General features: G+C 40.9%; 1 protein-coding gene and 1 non-coding gene across 10 annotated transcripts in view; one reads left to right on the top strand and one right to left on the bottom strand.

Moving 5' to 3' along the window:
- Window positions 1–23385, top strand: part of KIAA0586 (KIAA0586 ortholog) — a 118717-nt gene that overhangs the window by 36495 nt on the left and 58837 nt on the right. For 8 of the 9 annotated variants that reach the window (XR_007910261.3, XM_008269722.5, XM_008269714.5 and 5 more), the window contains 9 exons: window positions 67–261; window positions 2127–2314; window positions 6550–6654; window positions 7907–7987; window positions 9913–10106; window positions 12228–12346; window positions 15959–16158; window positions 21142–21298; window positions 22411–22645. Coding sequence is in view for 8 of the 9 variants with exons in the window: in XM_008269722.5 (XP_008267944.3) it covers window positions 67–261; window positions 2127–2314; window positions 6550–6654; window positions 7907–7987; window positions 9913–10106; window positions 12228–12346; window positions 15959–16158; window positions 21142–21298; window positions 22411–22645 (1474 nt within the window). In the remaining variant the exon portion in view is untranslated. The remainder of the gene's footprint in view (window positions 1–66; window positions 262–2126; window positions 2315–6549; window positions 6655–7906; window positions 7988–9912; window positions 10107–12227; window positions 12347–15958; window positions 16159–21141; window positions 21299–22410; window positions 22646–23385) is intronic. The other variant, XM_008269716.5, reaches the window with a different exon arrangement.
- Window positions 7207–7314, bottom strand: LOC127483870 (U6 spliceosomal RNA). Its single transcript, XR_007910664.3, has one exon. It is a non-coding gene; the product is annotated as a U6 spliceosomal RNA (small nuclear RNA).

The raw sequence follows: 23385 nt of genomic DNA, 5'->3' as shown, positions 1-23385 counted from the left end.
GAGGGCTGGATGGTGGTAGATATACAAGCAATATTTTTAAATATCTACCATTGGTGATTATCACAGGCACTAAAGTCAAGTCAATAAGAACACAGACTGACTTTTATGCAACAAAGCCGGTGAAGATGGATACTAAAATGCAACATTCCCTTGCTACATTACCTCGTGTGGATCAGCAGTATGTATTCAGTCCAAGCAGAGAAATGCCTACTTTTTCAGGTACACTGGAAGGTCATCTGATTCCCATGGCAATTCTTTTAGGTAAGAACCGACAAAACAGGTGAGGTGAGTTTTAAATTCTTAGCAGTAGCGGAACATAAAAAAATTGTACTGGCACAACAGTCTCTTTTTGTGCATGTGTTGTGTATATTTGTGGGGAGGGCCCCAGAATGTATCTTATGCTGTGTAATATCTAGATCTCAAATGATGGGTTCTGTAAGCATTCTCTTGGTATTGCTATGGATGAAATGAAATTTAATGAAATGTTTTGACATGTGATGGATATTCATAAGAATTCAGGAACTTTGACTGACTTGTTAATAATGTTATGACTTGGGAGAATTACTTTAAAGCACTTTTATGTACTTTTGAACTAGGCCATGCTAAGTAAAATTTGTGTGGTGGTATGTTCTAAGTCAATAATTGGTTATTGATTTATTTGAGGTCTCTCAGTCATCATGTTAAAAATTGAGCAAATAATTTTTGGCTTAGCACCAACACTTCTCTTTCTTTTAGTGTCATTGCTATTCTTAGTTTTTACAAATGATTTACATTGGAATAATTTTAATATAATTGTTAATTTTTGATTCGATGTGTTAATGGCATGTCAACCAGATAGTTAATTAATGTCTCCAAACATACTGTCTTAATATGCACCAGATACTATACTAAGCACGCTACATGTATTCACTCTATAAATCATATGGCAGTATTATCAGTCTTATAGATAAAGAAACTGAGGCACAAAGAGTTAAGTAATTTTTGAAAGTCCTCACAGCTAGAGTGGAGCCAAGGTTGAAACTCAGGTGGTCTGGCTTTAGAGTGTGCTTTGAAAAATACATTGGACTGTTTCTCTTTACTTTGAAATGTAGAAAGCAAATGAAACTTAAAAATGAAAGCTAGCAGAATTTTTTTTAAAGATTTATTTATTTATTTGAAAGGCCGAGTTACAGACAGAGAGACATCTTCTGTCCACTGGTTCACTCCCCAAATCGCTGCAATGGCTGGAGCTGGGCCCATCCAAAGCTAGGAGTCAGGAACTTTTTCCAGGTTTCCCACTCAGGTGCAGGGGCCCAATGACTTGGGCCATCTTCCATTGCTTTCCCAGGCACATTAGCAGGGAGCTGGATCTGAAGTGGAGCAGCGGGAACTTGAACCAGTGCCTATATGGGATACTGGTGCCACAGACGGCAGCTTTACCTGCTACACCGCAGCACCAGCCCCTTAACAAACAAGTTTTGACGTTTTTGTTGTTGTTGTTGTTGTTGTTTTTTTTTTTTTTTTTTTTTTTTTTTTTTTTTTTTTTTAATTTGACAGGAAGAGTTATAGACAGTGAGAGGGAGAGACAGAGAGAAAGGTCTTCCTTCCGTTGGTTCACCCCGCAAATGGCCGCTACAGCCGGCGCTGTACTGATCCGAAGCCAGGAGCCAAGTGCTTCTCCTGGTCTCCCATGCGAGTGCAGGGGCCCACGCACTTGGGCCATCCTCCACTGCCCTCCCAGGCCACAGCAGAGAGCTGGGCTGGAAGAAGAGCAACCAGGACTAGAACCTGGCGCCCATATGGGATGCTGGCGCCGCAGGTAGAGAATTAACCAAGTGAGCCATGGCGCTGGCCCTGATATGTTTTAAAATGTGTGTGATATTAGTACCTGACAGCCTTTATTGTAATTATTAAATTAGTATATGTGAAGTGGTTGCTGCGTTCAAGTGCCCGACAAATGTTGATACTGCTAAAAGGATTACACGATGAGTGTTGACAGAGGTCAAGGTGGAGGCAGAGGGGATTGTCAGGTTGGTTCTTTCCTTTCTTGGGAGAAAAAAAGCCACAAAGATCCAGGTAGGGTAGCAGATTTCTTTTTCCTTTGATTTCTGAAATGTTTGACTCAATTTCTCCTCTAAACTTCTTAGGACAAACTCAAAGTAATAGTGATTCCATTCCACCTGCTGGAGTAATTGTGAACAAGCCACACCCTGTAACTGTGATTACTTCTATTCCCCCATCATCTCAAAGAAAAGAAACTGGAGTGAAGAAGCCCAACATAGCAGTTGTAGAAATGAAATCAGAAAAAAAGGATCCTCCTCATCTTACTGTGCAGGTATATGGGGTGCATGAGCAGTAAGCTTTAAGAGGAAAAAAATGGCTGGCGCCGCGGCTCACTAGGCTAATCCTCCACCTAGCGGCGCCGGCACACCGGGTTCTAGTCCCGGTCGGGGCGCCGGATTCTGTCCCGGTTGCCCCTCTTCCAGGCCAGCTCTCTGCTGTGGCCTGGGAGTGCAGTGGAGGATGGCCCAGGTGCTTGGGCCCTGCACCCGCATGGGAGACCAGGAGAAGCACCTGGCTCCTGCCATCGGATCAGCGCGGTGTGCTGGCCACAGCACGCCGGCCTCGGCGGCCATTGGAGGGTGAACCAACGGCAAGGGAAGACCTTTCTCTCTGTCTCTCTCTCTCACTGTCCACTCTGCCTGTCAAAAAAAAAAAAAAAAAGAGGAAAAAAAATTATTTGGCTTAACATTCATTCTTAATGTCCATTATATTGTTTTGTAAAAGGTTTGCTTTCATTATGGCTATCTTATTGTTCCAAACTGTGATATTAATTGGATATTTCTGTTCTTGTTCTGTGTGATTTAAGCTATTCTTCTGGCCTTTGACTCATATCCAGTTAACTTGATAGTGTTCTAAAGGGAACAGTTGAATAGTATGTTATAATTAATGTAAAACGGTTAATATGTGTGATTTATATAAGCAATACTTCAGGCATTGTCCATACATATATGAAAAATGGAATTAAGTTTCCATGAACTTTTTGAAGCCCCTAATATAAGAAGACTTGAAAAAAGGCAGAGAGAGCTAATACTAAATACTCAAGTTGCTATGTCTTCCCAAATTAGAATATAACTTTAATGAAATTTAATTTTAAACAATGACATTTTTTTTTAGAAATTTGACTTTAGGATAATTTTGATACAGGAAAGAAAAAAAGAGTTTAGAAAAATAAAAAGGTTTGGGTACTGATACAGTACACTGTATTTCAGAGGTAGCCATGGTGATTTAGAAAGAATGTAATATTGATTGAGCCTTCATAAATCAGTGGGAAATGGGATTCTTATAAATGAACGTATGCTATACTACATTAGTGGGAAACGGGATTCTTATACATGAAATAACGTTTGCTGTAATACATTAGCAATGTGGAAAGCAAGATCAGTTTTAGACTCCAAATTCCTGCTGTGTAGCAAATGTACGAAATGAGTAATAGACAAAGTATAACTACAAAATATAAAAAAGAAAAGTTAGAAGATAATCGTATAGAATGTTTCTTACCAAAATTGAAGCTAAGTGTATGTATGAGACAAAACTTAAATATGTAGGAAAAATAGATATCAATCTATAAAATGTAAAGCTTACATATGTAAAACAGAAATCCCAAGTTAAAAGGCAAACAGCAGGATTTGGTGTAGCCCAGAGGTTAAGCGGGTCCCTGCAGTGCCAGCATTCTGTGTTGAGCACCTGTTTGAGTCTGGCTGCTCCACTTCTGATCCATCTCCCTGCTAATGTGCCTAGAAAAGCAGAAGAAGATGGCCCATGGCTTGGGCCGCTACCACCTGGGGCCCCGAATGGAGTTCCAGGCTCTTGGCTTTGGCCTGGCCCAGCCCCAGCCTTTGTGGTCATTTGGGGAGAGAACCAGCAGATGGAAGATCTCTTTCTCTCCCCCTTTTCTCTCTGAAATTGTTCCTTTAAATAAATGAATTAACTTGAAAAAGGGGAAAACAACATAAAGTGAGGATATATGAAACGAAGATGCTAGTAGAGGATTTTTATTTCATTTCATTTATTTATTTGAGAAGTAGAGAGAGAAAGCTTCCATCCAGTGGTTTATTCTCCAGTTGCCTGTAAAGGCCAGTGCCAGGTCAGGTCAAAACCAGGAGCTGGAAACTCAGGCCAATTCTCTTGTGAGTGGTAGGATCCCAACCACTGAAACCATCACTAACTGCCGGCCTGGTCTGCCTTAGCAGGAGACTGGATTCAGGAGCCAGAATTGTGTATTGAACCCAGGCACTTGGGATGAGGGCTCTTAACCAATGACTTAAGCTCTAGGCCAAAAATTAATTTTTAAATATGAAACCTTTATATAGGGGCTGGCCTGAAGCACCGGCATCCCATATGGGTGCCGGTTCAAGATCCAGCTGCTCCACTTCCGATCCAGCTCTCTGTTGTGGCCTGGGAAAACAGTGGAAGATGGCCCAAGTCCTTGGGCCCCGCACCCATGAGGGAGACGCGGAAGAAGCTCCTGGCTCCTGGCTTTGGATTGGCGCAGCTCTGGCTGTTGCGGCCAATTGAGGAGTGAACCATCAGATGGAAGACCTCTCTCTCTGCCTCTCCTCTCTCTAACTCTGACTTTCAAATAAATAAATAAATCTTTAAAAAAAAAACCCCTTTATATATTAAAAAGAAAACATATAGGCCCAAATCTAAAAGTCTTCAAAGGACAGGAATAAAACTCTACAAAAGAAGAAATAGAATTTATCAGCAAGCAAATTGAATAATTTAAGTTTTGCTAGTAGCTAAATAATACAAATTAAAGTAATACTATATCTCCACTTACACACTGCTGAAGCAGTCATATTATCTAATTTTAGTGAGAATTGGGTAAAACTTAGAATTAATTGCTTTTGATATTTAAACAAAAATTGTGTGGATTGTATTTTTTTTAATTAATTTATTTATTTGAAAGTCAGAGTTATACAGAGAGAGGAGAGGCAGAAAGAGAGGTCTTCCATCTGCTGGTTCACTCCCCATTTGGCCGCAACAGCTGGAGCTGAGCCGATCCAAAGCCAGGAGCTAGGAGCTTCTTCTGGTTATCCCACGTGGGTGCAGGGGCCCCAGCACTTGGGCCATCTTCTACTGCTTTCCCAGGCCACAGCAGAGAGCTGGATCGGAAGTGGAGCAGCTGGGACTCGAACTGGCACCCATATGGGATGGTGGTACTGCAGGCTGTGGCTTTACCTGCTATGCTGCAGCGCTGGCCTCTGGATTGTATTTCAATAGTTATTAACAAGGATCTTAAATTTCATGCCCTGTGGCCCAAGAAATGAATCTAATACCTGTCTGTCTATCTAGCATAATGAAGTCATTCAAAATTTGAGAAGGAAACTCTGTATATAAAACTGTTTTTGGGCTCACTAGGCTAATCCTCCGCCTAGCGGCGCCGGCACACCGGGTTCTAGTCCCGGTCGGGGCGCCGGATTCTGTCCCGGTTGCCCCTCTTCCAGGCCAGCCCTCTGCTGTGGCCAGGGAGTGCAGTGGAGGATGGCCCAGGTGCTTGGGCCCTGCACCCCATGGGAGACCAGGAAAAGCACCTGGCTCCTGGCTCCTGCCATCGGATCAGCGCGGTGCGCCGGCCGCAGCGCGCCAGCCGCGGCGGCCATTGGAGGGTGAACCAACGGCAAAAGGAAGACCTTTCTCTCTGTCTCTCTCTCTCACTGTCCACTCTGCCTGTCAAAAAACAAAAAACAAAACAAAACAAAACAAAAAAAAAAAAAAAAAAAAAAAGCTGTTTTTGGCCGGCACCACGGCTCACTAGGCTAATCCTCCGCCTTGTGGCACCGGCACACCGGGTTCTAGTCCCGGTTGGGGCGCTGGATTCTGTCCCGGTTGCCTCTCTTCCAGGCCAGCTCTCTGCTGTGGCCAGGGAGTGCAGTGGAGGATGGCCCAAGTACTTGGGCCCTGCACCCGATGGGAGACCAGAAGTACCCTGGCTCCTGCCTTCGGATCAGCGCGATGCGCCGGCCGCAGCGTGCTGGCCGCGGCGGCCATTGGAGGGTGAACCAAAGGCAAAAGGAAGACCTTTCTGTCTCTCTCTCTCTCTCTGTCCACTCTGCCTGTCAAAAAAAAAAAAAAAAAGTGTTTTTTGTGTGTGTGGTGAAAGATACATATAAGAGAAAAACTGGAAATATGCCAAATGTTTACCAAGTACATAATTAATTAAGACCTTTATATTTGTTGAAATATTATGTAGTTGTTAAAAATAGCCTATACAGAAGCATAATTAGGTATTTATGACCTAATAACAATGAAAAATTGGAAAGGAAAACTATCTTAAATTTTTACCTACGTGTGAATAGATAGTAAAATTACAAAGGGAGTAGTGAAGATGAATTGTTTTGAGATGATAGGGTTTTATGTGTTTCCCTTATAGTTTGTATAATATGCTTCCATAATTTAGTTAACCCATCAACGCCACAATAAAATCTTAAAGGATGTGTTTTCTTATCTTTCTGTCTAAAGATTTGAGTCAAATGACAACAGAAGGCTGGGTGTTTTCTGTTTTAGGTTTTACCCAATGTAGATATTGACAGCATCTCCAATGGCAGTGCTGAGGTCAGTCCACCTCTGCCTAGTCCCAAAGAAGCATCTCCTCTGCAAGCCTGGATGCGGGTACATTTCAGAATTTTATCATAAGTGTCATTTTGAGTCCTGTTTGTCATTTCAACTCATGTTGTTCCACGTATAGCCTTTTATCATAATCATGTTATATTTTTTTTACTTATTTGAAAGGCTGAGTTACAGAGAGAGGGAGAGACAGAGATCTTACATCCACTGGCTCACTCTTCAAATGGCCACAATGGCCAGGGCTGGGTCAGGGCTGGGCCAGGCCAAAGCCAGGAGCCTGGAACTCTATCTATCTGGGTCTCCCATGTGGATGGTGGGGGTCTAAGTCTAAGAGAGTAATCATAATCATGTCAGCCTGTTGATTAGTTGGTTTAAGTTGTATTGTTGATGGAGTCCTTGGCAGACAAACTCATTTAATTAAAGTTTAAAAATTTTTATTTGATACATAATAATTCTATGTATTTATGGTATACAGTGTGATGTTTCAATACATGCTGGAATGTGTAATGATCATATCAAGGTTATGAACATTTCTATCACCTCAAACAAACATTTATCATTTCTTTGTGTCCTTTTATTTAATAAATATAAATTTCCAAAAATATGGAACGCTTCACGAATTTGCGTGTCATCCTTGCGCAGGGGCCATGCTAATCCTTCTCTGTATCGTTCCAATTTTATTATATGTGCTACCAAAGCGAGCACTGTTTTTTATATTTTTTTCAGATTATTTATTAATTTGAAAGGCAGAGTTACAGACAGAGAAGAGACAGAAAGAGAGAGATCTTTTATCTGCTGGTTTATTCCCCAATTGGCTTGCAGTGGCAAGGGTTGGACCAGGCTGAAGCCAGGAGCTTCATCTGGGTCTCCTGCGAGGGTGCAGGCACCCAAGTCCTTGGGCCGTCTTCATCTGCTTTCCCAGGCGCATTAGCAGGAAGCTAAATCAGAAGTGTAATAGGTGGAACTTGAACCAGAGCCCATATGGGATGACAGCATCTCAGGAAGCAGTTTAACTTGCTGCACCACTACGCTGGCCCCTCTACTAGATATTCTGAAATATACAGTTCATTGTTGTCAGTCCTAAATATTTAATTTCGTATAGCTATTGGAAAGATGACCTAGTGACAGTGACTAGCTTGAATTTCATTCACTAATGAAATCAGTTCTTAGCAGGATATTTAAAATGGGTCCATGTAGCTTATATTGTAAGTTGAATTATGATAAATTATATATATTTAAAAACATATATAATATGTTTTTATATAATATAAAAAAGTTTTTGAAAATTCTTTTTTAGACTCCAGAATTAATTAAGGTAGATGAAGATGAGCTGAAGTTTCCAGGAACTAACTTTGATGAAGTAATTGATGTAATACAGGTAACAAACTTAGAAATCATGACAAATTATTTTTATGCCAGTATTTTTCCAAATGATCAAGTATCATTTGACTATCAATATGACTATTATATTACAGTGTTTTCAGAAATTTGATTTAACTTTTGAGTTAAATATGCTTTTTTTTTTAAATGTAAACTTGTTATTCTGTAGGACAGTACTGTCTTCATTTCTATTCCCTGTTTTCATGAAGCTTAATGACTATCTGCTGTTTCTCACCTAGATCATATTCTCTCCTGGCTCCTAGTTCCTACTTTCTTCTTTCTTTCCATTTTCTTTGGCTTCCCTCCTTCCAGTCTTTCTTAACTCTAACTTATAACATTTGTCTCTTTTGGTTTCTGGATTAGTGACAAGATCACCTGTTACATTGAGGAAAAGTGGTAAATGGTCTAAAATTCAAGTGATGGTTCCATATGGGAGAAAGAGTTATAGGATTGATAGAAATAGTAAACTAGTGGGGAAAAAAAGAGGAAGTAAAATATGAAGGCTGAGAGAAAAGATCATAGAACATAAAACTACTTGAATACTAATATGTCAGTAGACTAGAGAAGACATCTATATTTCTTTGACTTTCAAAGCTGAGATCATTTTGATTAATCATAAAATGAAATCCTATTTTAGCATATGAAGAAGTTATGCAATATGTTAATGCTCACAGGTATGTCTTCTTATGTGGGTGCCACTTGAATGTTTCGAAGTCAGGAACCTTATTTATCCTTATATTCTTAATGCCTAGTAAAAATATTTGGTAAAACTATTTATTCATCACACAAGTGAAAGTTATATAAGAAGGAGAGGGTTTAGAGTTCAAAGACAAGTGTTCCTACCTTATCAGCCACTTTTAGCTATGGCCTTCATTTTTGTGATAGGAAAATATTATTGAATTATAATGTTTGAGATATTGAACTTTTTTGAGATACGTATTATATGGTGTGTTTATGATTTGCTTCACGATGATATGTAAAAGGGAAAGTAGACTTGAGGGCTGAGCAGTCTGGATGACACAGGGTTGATGCTTGTTAAAACTAGGGAACAGGTAAATGGGATTCATGTGTAACAGATACAGTACATGGGTGCTACTTTCTTTTACTTTTAAATGTTAAACCGTTTTTTGTAGTAAAAAGTTTTTGAATTCCATAAATAATTTTTGATTGTGATGTTATGATACAAATAACTGCATTTTTAATATAAATTATAGGTCCTGTAAGAGCAATATTTGGAAGCAATCGATTTTTTAATGGTAATAAGTTCATAAATTTCTAGAGGGAAATGTTAATAATGGTTTATGCAGGAATAACCAAGTTTTCTAGTTTGTTTTATGATTGTATAAAATAATATTGGATTTTGGCCGGCGCCGCAGCTCACTAGGCTAATCCTCCGCCTGCAGCGCTGGCACCCCGGGTTCTAGTCCCGGTTGGTGCACCGGATTGTGTCCCGGTTGCTCGTCTTCCAGTCCAGCTCTCTGCTGTGGCCCAGGAGTGCATTGGAGGATGGCCCAAGTGCTTGGGCCCTGCACCTGCATGGGAGACCAGGAGAAGCACCTGGCTCCTGGCTTCGGATCAGCACAGTGCGCCGGCCGCAACACGCCAGCCGTGGTGGCCACTTGGGGGGTGAACCAATGGAAAAAGGAAGACCTTTCTCTCTGTCTCTCTCTCACTGTCTAATTCTGCCTGTCAAAAAAATAATAATAATAATATTGGATTTTAAAAAGACAAGATAATTGTGTAATTAGTTTGTCTTCAGTGTGATATTTATGAGTATTGAGTATTTACAATGTAATACTACCTGACTAGAAATGCTGCTGATTAATTTAAACCTGTTGGTTAATTCAGCAAACTCAGATTCCTGACTACAGTTGTATTGCGTAGATGTTGACTATGTAGTAACTTTGCTTTTACTGTTACTAGGAAGAGGAACACTGTGATGAAGTTCCAGAATACTCTGAACCAGTTCTCGAGTTTAACAGAAGTGTTAAAGTTGTTTCTACAAAATATAATGGCCCTCCATTTCCACCAGTTGCTTCCACTTTTCAGCCTACTACTGATATTCTGGATAAAGTAATTGAGAGAAAGGAAGCATTGGAAAATAGCTTAATTCAGTGGTGAGTTTACAATGGTCTTGGTATGAATTGAATTATAGTAGCAAATGCAAGGTACTTCAAAAAGTTTATGGGAAGAAAGATTAGAAGTTTCTTTTGGTGCAAAGTATTTTTGAAATCCATGCATTTGAGAGATCTTCAAAAAGTTCATAGGAAATGTGTACTATTAAGTATTATGCATGAACTTCAAAATATTTTGTATTAGAATAAACTTGTCTCTCAAATTCCATGATTCCAGAGACTTTTTGAGGTATCTGCATTTAATACCTACCACTATGAAAAAGGTACCATTTTCTGTTTCTTTTATATTATTACATAATACAATAAGTAACAAGTTAAAATATATAATTGTTATAACTATGTAACAAACTTAGAAAATAATACTTTTTTCATAGTGGTAGGTATTATATGTAGGTACTTCAAAAAGTCTGTGAACTTTATGGATATAATTTACGTAACATATATAACTTCTATTACATATGTAACTTATTAACATATATATGTTACTTTATGGATTTATATATATCATACATATGTTACATGTATAATTTAACAAACATATATAACTTTATGGATCTCAATATGTATATAACATGTTGTGTTATATATAATTTATTGCTTATTATAACATTCTTACATATTACATATGATATGAAATGAACTCATCCCTATTTTTACTTTGAGAAGCCTTAATGCAGTTATGGAGTAAACTAAACAAGTAAATATAGTTGTTAAAATTAGGATTAGAAGAATATTTGATGATACTGAAGTATATTAAAAATGTACTAGTGTATAAATGAAGCAGGTAGCTAACAGTCAAGCCCCACTGTCCAGTACCTCATTGAAAAAAGTATGTAGAACAAAAGTGAGAAAAACTCATCAAATTCCTAAACTGTTTATCCCTGAATTTATGATCATAAATGAGCCTTAAAAACTAGTCTATTAGGGGCTGGCGCCATGGTGCAGTAGGGTAATCCTGTGCCTGCAGCGCCAGCATCCCATATGGGCACTGGTTCTAGTCTCGGCTGACCCTCTTCCAATCCAGATCTCTGCTATGGCCTAGGAAAGCAGAAGAAGATGGCCCAAGTGCTTGGGCCATCGCACCCGCATGGGAGACCAGGAGGAATCCCCTGGCTCCTGGCTTCCGGTCGGCACAACTCCTGCCATTTCGGCCATCTGGAGAGTGAACCAACGGAAGGAAGACCTTTCTCTCTGTCTCTCCCTCTCACTGTCTCTAACTCTACCTCTCAATAAATAAATAAATAAATAAAATCTTTAAAAAACTAGTCTATTATGTATGTCCTGAGTTTTCTACAGTGAACATAGATTATTTACATATAATAATTTTTTAAAGATTTTATTTATTTATTTGAGAGGCAGAGTTACAGACGGAGAGACAAAGAGTTCTTCCATTCACTGGTTCACTCCCTAAATGGCTGCATGGGCCTGAGCTTGGCCATTCCGAAGCCAAGAGCTAGGAGCTTTCTCTGGGTCTCCCACGTGGGTGCAGGGGTCCATGGACTTGGGCTATCTTCTACTGCTTTCCCAGGCCACAGCAGAGAGCTGGATCAGAAGTGGAGCAGCCAGCTCTTGAACTGGTGCCCATATGGGATGCCGGCACTGCAGGAGGTGGCCTCACCACTACACCAGAGCACTGGCTCCGAAAATAAGTGTTTAAGAGGAAAGCAAACCTATATCACAGCCTGTGTATTTATTTCCTTGGAGAGAGTGCAGCTGGACTTCTTTCCCAGCTTCGATGTTACTTGGTTTCATCTGTGTGATCTCAGAGTGGGGATCTAAGTGTGTACACAGTATGACCAACTCTTACTCTGACTGAGGGGTTTTGTGAAACTTTTCATTATATTTCAGATTGCTGAAAGATTTTTATTTGATTTTGTGAGCTGTTTCCCACAAAGAAGTTCTGTTTCATGGGGTTTACTTGCCTGGAGACACATTTTATTCTTTTCTTCTTTCTAGATTTCACTTGCAGAATGACTGCTTTCAAGTGTAAATGTTTGTGCCTATCAGTAAAGGTGGTTTTTTTTATAAGGAGCAATATGTCTAACATTTTATACATTTCAATCAGATTTAGGAATTCTTAACTTTTGTTCCTTCCTCCCCCAGGGTAGAACAAGAAATAATGTCAAGAATCATCTCTGGGCTCCTTCCAGTCCGACAGCAGGCCAGACCTGATGTCAGTGTCTCGGTCAGTGAGGCAAGTGAGCCTTTGTCCTCTGATGCTGGTAAGTGAAATGGAATTTTTTGTTTCTTTGCTATTGAAAAACAAAACCTGGGGCCCTCGCTGTGGCGCAGCAGGTTAACGCCCTGGCCTGAAGCACTGGCATCCCATATGGGCGCCAGTTCTAGTCCTGGCTGCTCCACTTCCAATCCAGCTCTGCTATGGCCTTGGAAAGCAGTAGAAGATGACCCAAGTCCTTGGGCCCCTGCACCCACATAGGAGACCCAGAAGAAGCTCCTGGCTCCAGATTGGTGCAGTTCCGGCTGTTGTGGCCAATTGGGTAGTGAACCATCAGGGAGTGAACCATCGGATGGAAGAGCTTGCTCTCTCTCTCTCTCTGCCTCTCCTCTCTCTGTGTAACTCTGACTTACAAATTAAATAAATAAATCTTTAAAAAAAGAAAAACAAAACTTTTGGTTCGATATGGATTTCTATATTCCAGGAGTAAGTCAGTCTTTGGCTGACAGAGATAAGCTCTTACTTTAAGGCTTGCATCCCAGTGCTTCTCTGTAGTGAAGTTACTTCTCCCTTGCTCCCTGATTTCATATTGCAGTTTTCAGTTTATGCAGCCTCTCTCCACCCCTTCCACCCCAACACTTCCCACTGTTTCCATGAGTATCAGATTACATATCTGACTCATTCAGGATTAAGGTTTATATATCTGACTGATTGAGTATTAAAGATATTTCTCCTTCAGTGCCTAACCCTTCTCAGTCTAGGTTAGATTCTTAGCTCTGGCTCCTGACTCCAGCTTCCTGTTAATGCAGAACCTGGGAGGCAGTGGGGATGACGCAAGTAGTTGGATTCCTGCCACTCATGTGAAGATCTTAATTGAGTCACTGGCTTCTGGCTTCCAGGGTCAGGCTCCAGCCTGTTGCAGGCATTTGAGGGAGTGAACCAATGATAGGCACTCTGTCTCTCTGCCTTTCCTTCTGCTCTCCCCAATCCTCACCTCTCAAACAAATAAAAATTTCAAAGAGTTAAAGTATTCATTAAATGGTTAAATGAACTTTCTTTACAGAGCCCATGTCCTTTTGATTCTTCTTTCCCCCTTCCTCCTTATCCTTTTCCTCCCCCTCTACTTTTAATCAGATTTTTAAAGATACAATGTACTGGGGCCGGCAGGGTGGCACAGCGGGTTAAAGCCCTGGCCTGAGGTGCCAGCATCCCTTACGGGCGCCGGTTCTAGTCCCAGCTGCTCCTCTTCTGATCCAGCTCTCTATTGTGGCCTGGGATAGCAGTAGAAGATGGCCTGGGTCCTTGGGCCCCTGCACCTACGTGGGATACCTGGAGGAGGCTCCTGGCTCCTGGCTTCTGGCTTCTGGCTTCGGATCAGCACAGCTCCAGCCATTGCAGCCATCTGGGGAGTGAACCATCGAATGGAAAACCTCTCTCTGTCTCTGCCTCTCTCTGTAACTGTCTTTCAAACAAATAAAATAAATCTTTAAAAAAAAGATACAATATACTTTCCATAAAATTCGCCAGTTTTAAGTGTACAGTTCAATAAATTTTGATAAATACACACGGCTGTACATTAGCCACCCAGTTGTGAGACAGAAAAATGTTTCTGGGACAGGCATTATAGACTGCAATTTAAACCACCATCAGCAACTCTGGCATTTCTCATGAGCCACCAGTTCAAATCCTGGCTACTCCACTTTTGATCCAGCTCCCTAGTAATGTACCTGGGAAAGCAGTAGAAGATAGCCCAAGCCACCCACATGGGAGACCCAGATGGAGTCCCAGGCTCCTTGCTGTGGCCTGACTCAGCCCTTGCTGTTGCTAACCACTTAGGGAGTGAACTAGCAAATGGAAGATCTCTCTCTCTCTCTCTCTGCCTCTCCTTCTCTCTGTGTAACTGTTTTACAATAAATGAATAAATTTTTAAAGAAAAGAAACAGAGGCCGGCGCCGCGGCTCACTAGGCTAATCCTCTGCCTTGCGGTGCCGGCACACCGGGTTCTAGTCCCGGTTGGGGCGCCGGATTCTGTCCCGGTTGCCCCTCTTCCAGGCCAGCTCTTTGCTGTGGCCAGGGAGTGCAGTGGAGGATGGCCCAGGTGCTTGGGCCCTGCACCCCATGGGAGACCAGGTAAAGCACCTGGCTCCTGGCTCCTGCCATCGGATCAGCGCGGTGCGCCGGCCGCAGCGCGCCGGCCGCGGCGGCCATTGGAGGGTGAACCAACGGCAAAGGAAGACCTTTCTCTCTGTCTCTCTCTCTCTCACTGTCCACTCTGCCTGTCAAAAAAAAAAAAGAAAAAAAAAAAAAAAAGAAACAGAAGAACATTTCCATCATTCCCAGAGGTTCCCTTTTTCCACTTTGTAGATAAGTCCTAATCCCTATAAGTGCTCACTGGCCCCTAACAAACATTGGCCTGCTTCTGGCTGCTTTCTATCACTGTATTTTTTTTTTAATTTTTTAGGATTTCATACATATATAATCATGTAATATTTAGTCTTTTGTTGGCTGGTTTCTTTTTGTTTAGCATAAAGTTTTGACAATCAGGCTGTTGCATGTAGTGATATTAGACTATATGGAAATACTATAATTTGTTAGTACATTTATCAGTTGATGGATAATTTGTCATTTTGTTTTGGCTATTATGAATAAATCTATCAACATTTGCAACAATCTTTGCATAGACACATTTTTTTAAAGATTTATTTATATATTTGAAAGTCAGAGTTACACAGAGAGAGGAGAGGCAGAGAGAGAGAGAGAGAGAGAGAGAGGTGTCTTTCATCTGATGGTTCACTCCCCAGATGGCCACAAAGGCCAGAACTGCACCGGTCCGAAGCCAGGAGCCAGGAGCTTCTTCTGGGTCTCCTATGTGGATGCAGGGGCCCAAGGACCTGGGACTTCCTCTATTGCTTTCCCAGGCCATAGCAGAGAACTGGATTGGAAGAGGAGCAGCTGGGTCTTGAACTGGCGCCCATATGGGATGCCGGAGCTTCAAGCCAGGGCGTTAACCCGCTGCGCCACAGCGCCGGCCCCTGACATATCTTTTCATCTCTGTTGATCGTATGAGAAGTAAATGCTTAACTTTGTAAGAAACTGCTAAATATTTTGCAAAGTAGATATACTATTTTTCATTCCAGCTAATAAATGAGAGTTCCATTTGCCCCACATCTTCACCAATACTTAGTGTTGTCAATGTTTTTGTTCTAGCCATATATACATATGTGGAGATCTCTCATTGTTATTCTTATTTGCATTTCATTTTCTACTAATGATTGAGTAATGTAATTACCAATGATGACTAATTATATTGTAAAGCTTTTCATTGCTTGTTTACTAGCTTTATACTATTTTGGTGAAATATCTTTTCAAATCTTTTTACCCTTTTTCAAGTTGAGGTTTGTGGCCTCATTGAGTTAAAACATTCTTTATTCTGTATATAAATCCATTATTGGGTATATTTTTGTTTGTTTCAAGAGAATTTCCATTATTTGTGTTATTATCTTAGTTTGTTGTATAAGTTGATATGTTTGTATTTTCATTTTTAGTCTCTTGTCACCCCCACATAAACACATATTGAATTTCAAACATTTTAAGAATTAAGGTTTGGCTTGCAAGCATGTTTCTTGCTCACTTACTCTGGAATTCTTTCATGTTTTAGTGGAAAGAACAAGCAGTGGTGTCCTCCGGCTTTTTGTTGACGCTGGGGTTCCTGTGAACTCAGATGTGGTTAGCCATTTTGTGAATGAAGCGCTTGCTGAGACCATTGCTGTCATGCTGGGTGACAGAGAAGCAAAGAATCCACATCCCACTGCTTCGGTCGTTCCTGGTGATGTTTTAACCAATGAAACAGACTTGCCGGTAGGGATGTCTCTCCTTCCACCTAGAATTCTGGGGAATTTTGATATATTATTAATAGCAAAATGGAAAAGCTATAAAAAGCATAATATGACATCATGCTGTGTGGTAGAATTTTATTCCTTGTTGCTGTGAATTAAAGTAACATTTTCCTAAGCATTTCATTTAAACTTTTAAAAAATCTATATAAAGGTTGAAAGCATGAACACCTTCATACCCTGTGCGTTTATTTAGCAATTGATAGAATTTTGACAACTTTTCCCAATCTTTATATCTGCTATATATAATAAACTGGTTGAAAATTGCAGACATCATAACACTTTACTTTGAAAGCATCAGCAGTCTCTCCTAAGAACAAGATGTTATCTGTAAACCAAAACACCGTTGTCATACTGAATTTAACATTGATATGTTAATAATGTAGGATATGAGACCATATTCAAATTCCCTGATTATTACAAAAATGTCCTTTGTAGCTTTTTATTTTATTTTATTTTTAAAAAATATTTATTTTATTTATTTGAAAGAGTTACAGAGAGAGGTAGAGACAGAGAGAGAGATCTTCTATCCGCTGGTTCATTCATTCCCCAGAGGGCTGCAATGGCTAGAGCTGCGCCGATCCAAAGCCAGGAGCCAGGAGCTTCTTCCGGGTCTCCCACATGGGCACAGGGGCCCAACCAAGGACTTGGGCCATTTTCTACTGCTACTCCAGGCCACAGCAGAGAGCTGGGTCAGAAGAGGAGCAGCTGGGATTAGAACTTGCACCCATATAGGATGCCAGCACTTCAGGCCAGGGCTTTAACCCACTGTGCCACAGTGCTGGCCCCAGCTTATTTTTAATTTAAAATATATCCAAGGAGCACATGTTACTTTGGGTTACCATATAAACTGATTTTTTTAATCTTTTTTTTTTTTTTTTTTTTTTACAGGCAGAGTGGACAGTGAGAGAGAGAGACAGAGAGAGAAAGGTCTTCCTTTTTGCCGTTGGTTCACCCTCCAATGGCCGCCGCTGCAGCCGGCGCACCGCGCTGATCCGATGGCAGGAGCCAGGATCCAGGTGCTTTTCCTGGTCTCTCATGGGGTGCAGGGCCCAAGCACCTGGGCCATCCTCCACTGCACTCCCTGGCCATAGCAGAGAGCTGGCCTGGAAGAGGGGCAACCGGGACAGAATCCGGTTCCCCGACCGGGACTAGAACCCGGTGTGCCGGCGCCGCAAGGTGGAGGATTAGCCTATTGAGCCACGGCGCCGGCCTATTTTTTTAATCTTTTAAAAATATGTTTCAGATACTTTTATTATTGTTAGTTTAATTAGCCTTACTGTTGTTGGATTTTCTAACCTATTATAGCAGTATAGATTATACAGATCAAAAATTTACTCCACATTATCAGATGTTTAAAACTCCACAGACACTTCTGATGCTGCGTATATATCACAAAGAGATCATTTTATACAGGGAAATGTTTTAACTGATCCATATGGTATCTAAAATTATATATGTTTTTGACTTTTGTAGAGATTGGGAGTGTGATTAGAGTGCCAATGATTTAGTATGTAGTTTTTGTGTGTGTGTTTCAAAGATCTATTTATTTATTTGAAAGGCAGAGTGACAGGGAGACACACACATGCACACGTGCACACACAGATCTTCTGTGTACTAGTTCACTCCCCAAATTTCTATAACAGGTAGGTCTGGGCCAGGCCAAACCAGGAGCCAGGAACTCCATCCTGGTCTCCCACGTGGGTGGCTGGAGCACAACAGCTGGGACCATGCTCTGCTGCCTTCCCAGGCACATTCACTGGAAGCTGCATTGGAAGCAGAGTAGCTGGGACTCCAACTGGCACTCCAATTTGGAGTGCTGGCGTTACAAGCAGTGGCTCAAACCCACCACAACAGTGGGCCTAGTAGATGGTTTTGAATCGTATTTTGTTAGTGCATTGGTAACATGTGCAGTGAAGATGTGGTGGGGATTAATTGTTTTCTCTATGACAGTTAAATTGACTTGATTTCTGCCCATATACTGAATATACTTTTATGAGGGTAATTGAATATGAGGAAAAACAAAATAGTATGAATAAGCAATTTATGTATTGTTAAAATCATGAATACAGTTGGAAACACCTTGATTTGAAATCCCAGATCTTTTACGTTAGTTTTATCTGCATAATAGAGAATCCTTAAAAGTTTAAAAAAACAAGCATTTTATCAAAATCTCTTTACTGAATATCTAGGGGGTCAAGACTTCTCTCTCCTTTCGCTCTCTCCACTCCCCAGTTTATTAATCCTTATCTTCAAGATTGTCTTGGCTTTCCTTGACCTTTTGTTATATTTAATATGTTGGCCACAAACTTACGTATTTTAAAATTAGTTTTGGGGCTGGCACTGTGGCATAGTGGTTGAAGCTGCCGCCTGCAGTGCCAGCATCCCATATGGGTGCTGGTTCGTGTCCTGTCTGCTCCACTTCTGATCCAGCTCTCTGCTGTGGCCTGGGAAAGCAGTAGAAGATGGCCCAAGTCTTTGGGCCCCTGCACCTGTGTAGGAGACCCGGAAGAAGCTCCTGGCTCCTGGCTTCGGATTGGCGCAGCTCCAAGTGTTGTGTTCAGTTGGGGAGTGAACTAGCGATGGAGGTCCTCTCTCTCTCTCTCTCTGCTTCTCCTCTCTGTAACTCTGACTTTCAAATAAATAAATCTTTAAAAAATTAGTTTTTAAATTCTGTAAAAATCATATTGGAATTTTCATGGGAATTAATCTAATTCTGATGGTGGTTTAATTTGGAAATAATCGACCTATTTGTAATACTGCCTTTTTTTAGCCGTCACATAAAGTTTCGTGAAAAATCAAATGAGATGATTTATGAAAAGAGCTTGTTATTCTGGTATATGGAACTTGATAAATACTCATAAGTAATAGTTCATCATCATTGTCCATTACCAACTCAAGGAGAATTTCGAATCATCCAGTGATGATGAGCTGGCAGCATTATATTTGAAAACAGTGATTTTAGCCGGCGCCGCGGCTCACTAGGCTAATCCTCCGCCTAGCGGCGCCGGCACACCGGGTTCTAGTCCCGGTTGGGGCGCCGGATTCTGTCCTGGTTGCCCCTCTTCCAGGCCAGCCCTCTGCTGTGGCCAGGGAGTGCAGTGGAGGATGGCCCAGGTGCTTGGGCCCTGCACCCCATGGGAGACCAGGAAAAGCACCTGGCTCCTGGCTCCTGCCATCGGATCAGCACGGTGCGCCGGCCGCGGCGGCCATTGGAGGGTGAACCAACGGCAAAGGAAGACCTTTCTCTCTGTCTCTCTCTCTCACTGTCCACTCTGCCTGTCAAAAATAAATAAATAAAAATTGAAAAAAAAAAAAAAAAGAAAACAGTGATTTTATACCATAAGTATATGCAGTCAAGAAGAAAAAGCACAGTATATTTCCTTCATTTCAAAATGAAGGCTAAAATACACTAATTACTAAACAGTTCTATAGAATCTCTACCACACTTCCTGGTTTTAAATTGAATATTGAATCACTACTCATTATACAGAATAAAGGCTAATCACCATAATACATGAAGATTTTCTAGAATGAGAGGAGAAAAAGCAGATTTTTAAAAATGGGTAAAGGTTATGATGAGCAAGTTCACAAAAGAGAAAGACAAACTGTCCATATACATGTAAAAAAGATGGTCATCCTCAATACTTAATGTGAAAAAAATTCACTGCAATTCCATTTGTGCCGATCAAGTTGGCAGAACTACTCTACCAGCTTATTAATGCTGTTGTTTCAAAACCTTAGGGAAATGGGCCTCTGCGTACCTTCCAGCAGTCATGTAAAATACTATAATCCTATAGAAGGAATAGACAAAATCTGTCCAAATTAACACTGCAATTAGCCCTTTAACCAATCAGCTCCACTTCTGGAAGTTTATTCCAGAGATAAATCTTCATGCATCTGAAATGACTTAGTTAAGATTATTTGATAACTCTGAGGAAGGGAACTAAAGTAGAAAAGACATAGGTAGGAGAGGAGACTTAGTTTTTGCTCTCATAGTTTTGTGCTTTTTGAATTTGGAACCATATGAATTGTTACTTCAACAAACCAATATTTATTTATTTATTTTAAGATTTATTTATTTATTTGAAAGTCAGAGTTACACAGAGAGAGGAGAGGCAGAAAGAGAGAGAGAGAGGTCTTCCATCCGATGGTTCACTCCCCAGATAGCTGCAATGGCTGGAGCTGTGCCAATCCGAAGCCAGGAGCCAGGAGCTTCTTTCGGGTCCCCCATGTAGGTGCAGGGGCCCAAAGACTTGGGCCATATTCTACTGCTTTTCCAGGCCATCGCAGAGAGCTGGATCGGAAGAGGAGCAGCTGGGACTAGAACCGGCGCCCATTTGGCATGCCAGTGCTTCAGGCCTGGGCTTTAACCCACTGTGCCACAGTGCTGGCCCCAACAAACCAATATTTAAAATGTTCCCTCTTTCCCTCCCTAGACATTTCCATCTTCTCATTGTATTCATCTCTCTCCACCCAACCCCTAATTTTTCTTATCCTTCCATTACATGCTCTATTCTTTCGTGCTAAAAGGCTGATTTTATACAAAAATACATGCATGTGTAGATATAATAACACATGTATGTGTGTATCTATCTATCTATCTATCTAAAATCTTGTCAAGCAGTTAAAATGCTTCCTTTCTGTTGCATGACCATCAAATTGATAGTTGGGTTTAATCTTCACCTGTATCTGTTTAATCTTCCTGTGTGTTTAAAAAAAAAAAGGATGCCTTAGGTTTCTTTGGGGCCTACATCAGAGGCAGACTTATTTCCATAGCCAGAGGGTTCCTTGAGGTCAATTTTAGCCTAACAGCCAACTGTTAAAGAGCCACGGTACTATGGCTACATTTCTTCCCATCTGTTTTAATTCTGTGTAGTCTATGAATGAGCTCATATTATTTCAAATGATTAAGAATGATTTATCTTGTTTCATTAATTTATATTAGGCAAGAGTGTGTACCCCAGTGGCTACCCCTCAGCCTACTCCTCCTCATTCACCATCACCTGCTAAGGAGTATGTGTTGATAGAAACCCCTGTTGCTTCTCCCTGTGATTCAGATCATGATGTGGCTCTCCCTGTGGAAGAAATCCTTGCTGAAAAAGGTATAAACCTTATTTTCTCTAAATCAGGTTTAGCAACTATTAAGTAAAATTTTATGATTTGTTTGGTAAAATGTCTTGTAGATTAATACATTCTTGTTACTAGGTTTTAGTACACCATTTTTTCTTGCAAGAAAATTAAGGAAATGATTGCCACTTGTCACAGTGTATAATCTATTAAGACACTCAGAGTATTTTATTTTTTCCCAAAGAAACTTTTTATTTAAGAGATACAAATTTCATAAATACAACTTTAGAAGGTAGTGATTCTTCCCACCATACCCACCCTGCCACCCATACTCCCACCCCTCCTTGTCCTCTCTCTCCCATTCCCAGTCCCATTCTCTATTAAGATTCATTTTCAATTAACTTTATACACTAAAGAGCATCTCTATAAGTAAAGATTTCAAGTTTGCACACACACACACACACACACACACTCACACACACTAAAACCAAAACCATTTGAGAACAAGTTTTACAGTTAACTCTCAAAATACAACTCATCAAGGACTTAGTTCCTGCATGGGAACTAAATGCACAGTGACTCCTGTTAATTTAACAATTAACGCTCTTATGTATGACGTCAGTGATCACCTGAGGCTCTTGACATGAGCTTCCTAGGTTAAGGAAGCCTTCTGAATCCACAAACTCCGTCAGTATTTAGACAAGGCCATAAGCAAAGTGGAAGTGCTCTTCCTCCCTTCATAGAAAAGTACATCCTTCTTTGATTACCACTTCTTCCCACTGGGGTCTGACTCACAGAAATACTTCATGTAGGACATTTTTTGCCACAGTGTCTTGGCTTTCTATGTCTAAATGCTCTTGTGGGCTTTTCAGCCAGACAAGGATGCCTTAAGGGTTGATTCTGAGGTCAGAATGCTGCTCAAAGTGATTGTCAGACTACTTTAAGTATATGATGGTGTTAAAAGTGATGTCTTTTCAAGATTTTTTTGTACTTTGCTAAATTAATTTGGGAATTTTACCATTAATGACCACCATTATCATCATTATTTATTAATGGTTATGCTATATATTAAGGGATGTCAGAAGCAAAATATCTTGGCTTCCAATGGAGTTATTTGCTGACTTTCATCTTTTTCTTTCTCTTTTAGAAAGATCTTTAGGAAATGATATGCCTGCCATCACCCTTATTAATACTCCAGCAGTCACTCCTGCTACAACACCTCCTCCAGCAGCAGCTGTTACCCCAAGTTTGTCAGAGATTTCCATCGAGAAGTTGAAGATACCGAGCCCAGAGCTTCCTAAGCCATGGGCTGATGGAGACCTGCCTTTGGAAGAAGAGAATCCTAACTTTCTTCAAGAAGAGCTTCCTTACCCAAGAGCTATGTAAATGAGAACATGTGATTTTCCCCTTGGTATCTGGGGGTGATTGGTTCTAGAACGATGCCCCACCCCCACCCCTCACCATGAGTACTGAAGTCCACAGATGCTCAAGACCCTTAGGAAAACTGGCATAGTATTTACAGGCAATCCACTCATGTCTTCTCACAGAATTTAAATCGTCTCTAGATGACTTACAATACCTAACACACCTAAGTGCTATGTAACTAGTTGTGTTGTGTAGGGAGTGCTGACCTGAAAAATCTGTGCATATTCTGTATGGGTAAACTATCATTGATCTGGGATTGGTTGAATGTATGATGTGGAACCTAAGGCTATGGAGGGCCAACTCTGTTTCCTTTTGGTAGCTCTACATTCCAACTTAAGGTTGACTTATGTAACCCATTGAAAACATTCAAGGGGCCAGCACTATGGCATAGTGGGTAAAGCCACTGTCTGTGGTGCCAACATCCCATATGGTGTCAGTTCATATGCCAGCTGCTGTTCTTCTGATCCAGCTCTCTGCTATGGCCTGGGAAAACAGTGGAAGATGGCCCAAGCCCTTGGGCCCCTGCACCTGCATGGGAGACCTGGAAGAAGCTTCTGGCTTCTGGCTTTGGATCAGCCCAGCTCTGGTCATTGCAGCCATTTGGGGAGTGAGCCTGCAGATGGAAGACCTCTCTCTTTCTCTCTCTCTCTCTCTCTCTGCATCTGCCTCTCTGTAACTCTGCCTTTCAAATAAATAA

The sequence above is a fragment of the Oryctolagus cuniculus genome, chromosome 12 (genome assembly GCF_051225735.1).
Source record: "Oryctolagus cuniculus isolate XC-2025 breed Fujian yellow rabbit chromosome 12, ASM5122573v1, whole genome shotgun sequence".
NCBI lineage: Eukaryota > Metazoa > Chordata > Mammalia > Lagomorpha > Leporidae > Oryctolagus > Oryctolagus cuniculus.
Note: the sequence above shows the minus strand (reverse complement) of the source record. Positions and strands in the feature narration are given on the sequence as shown.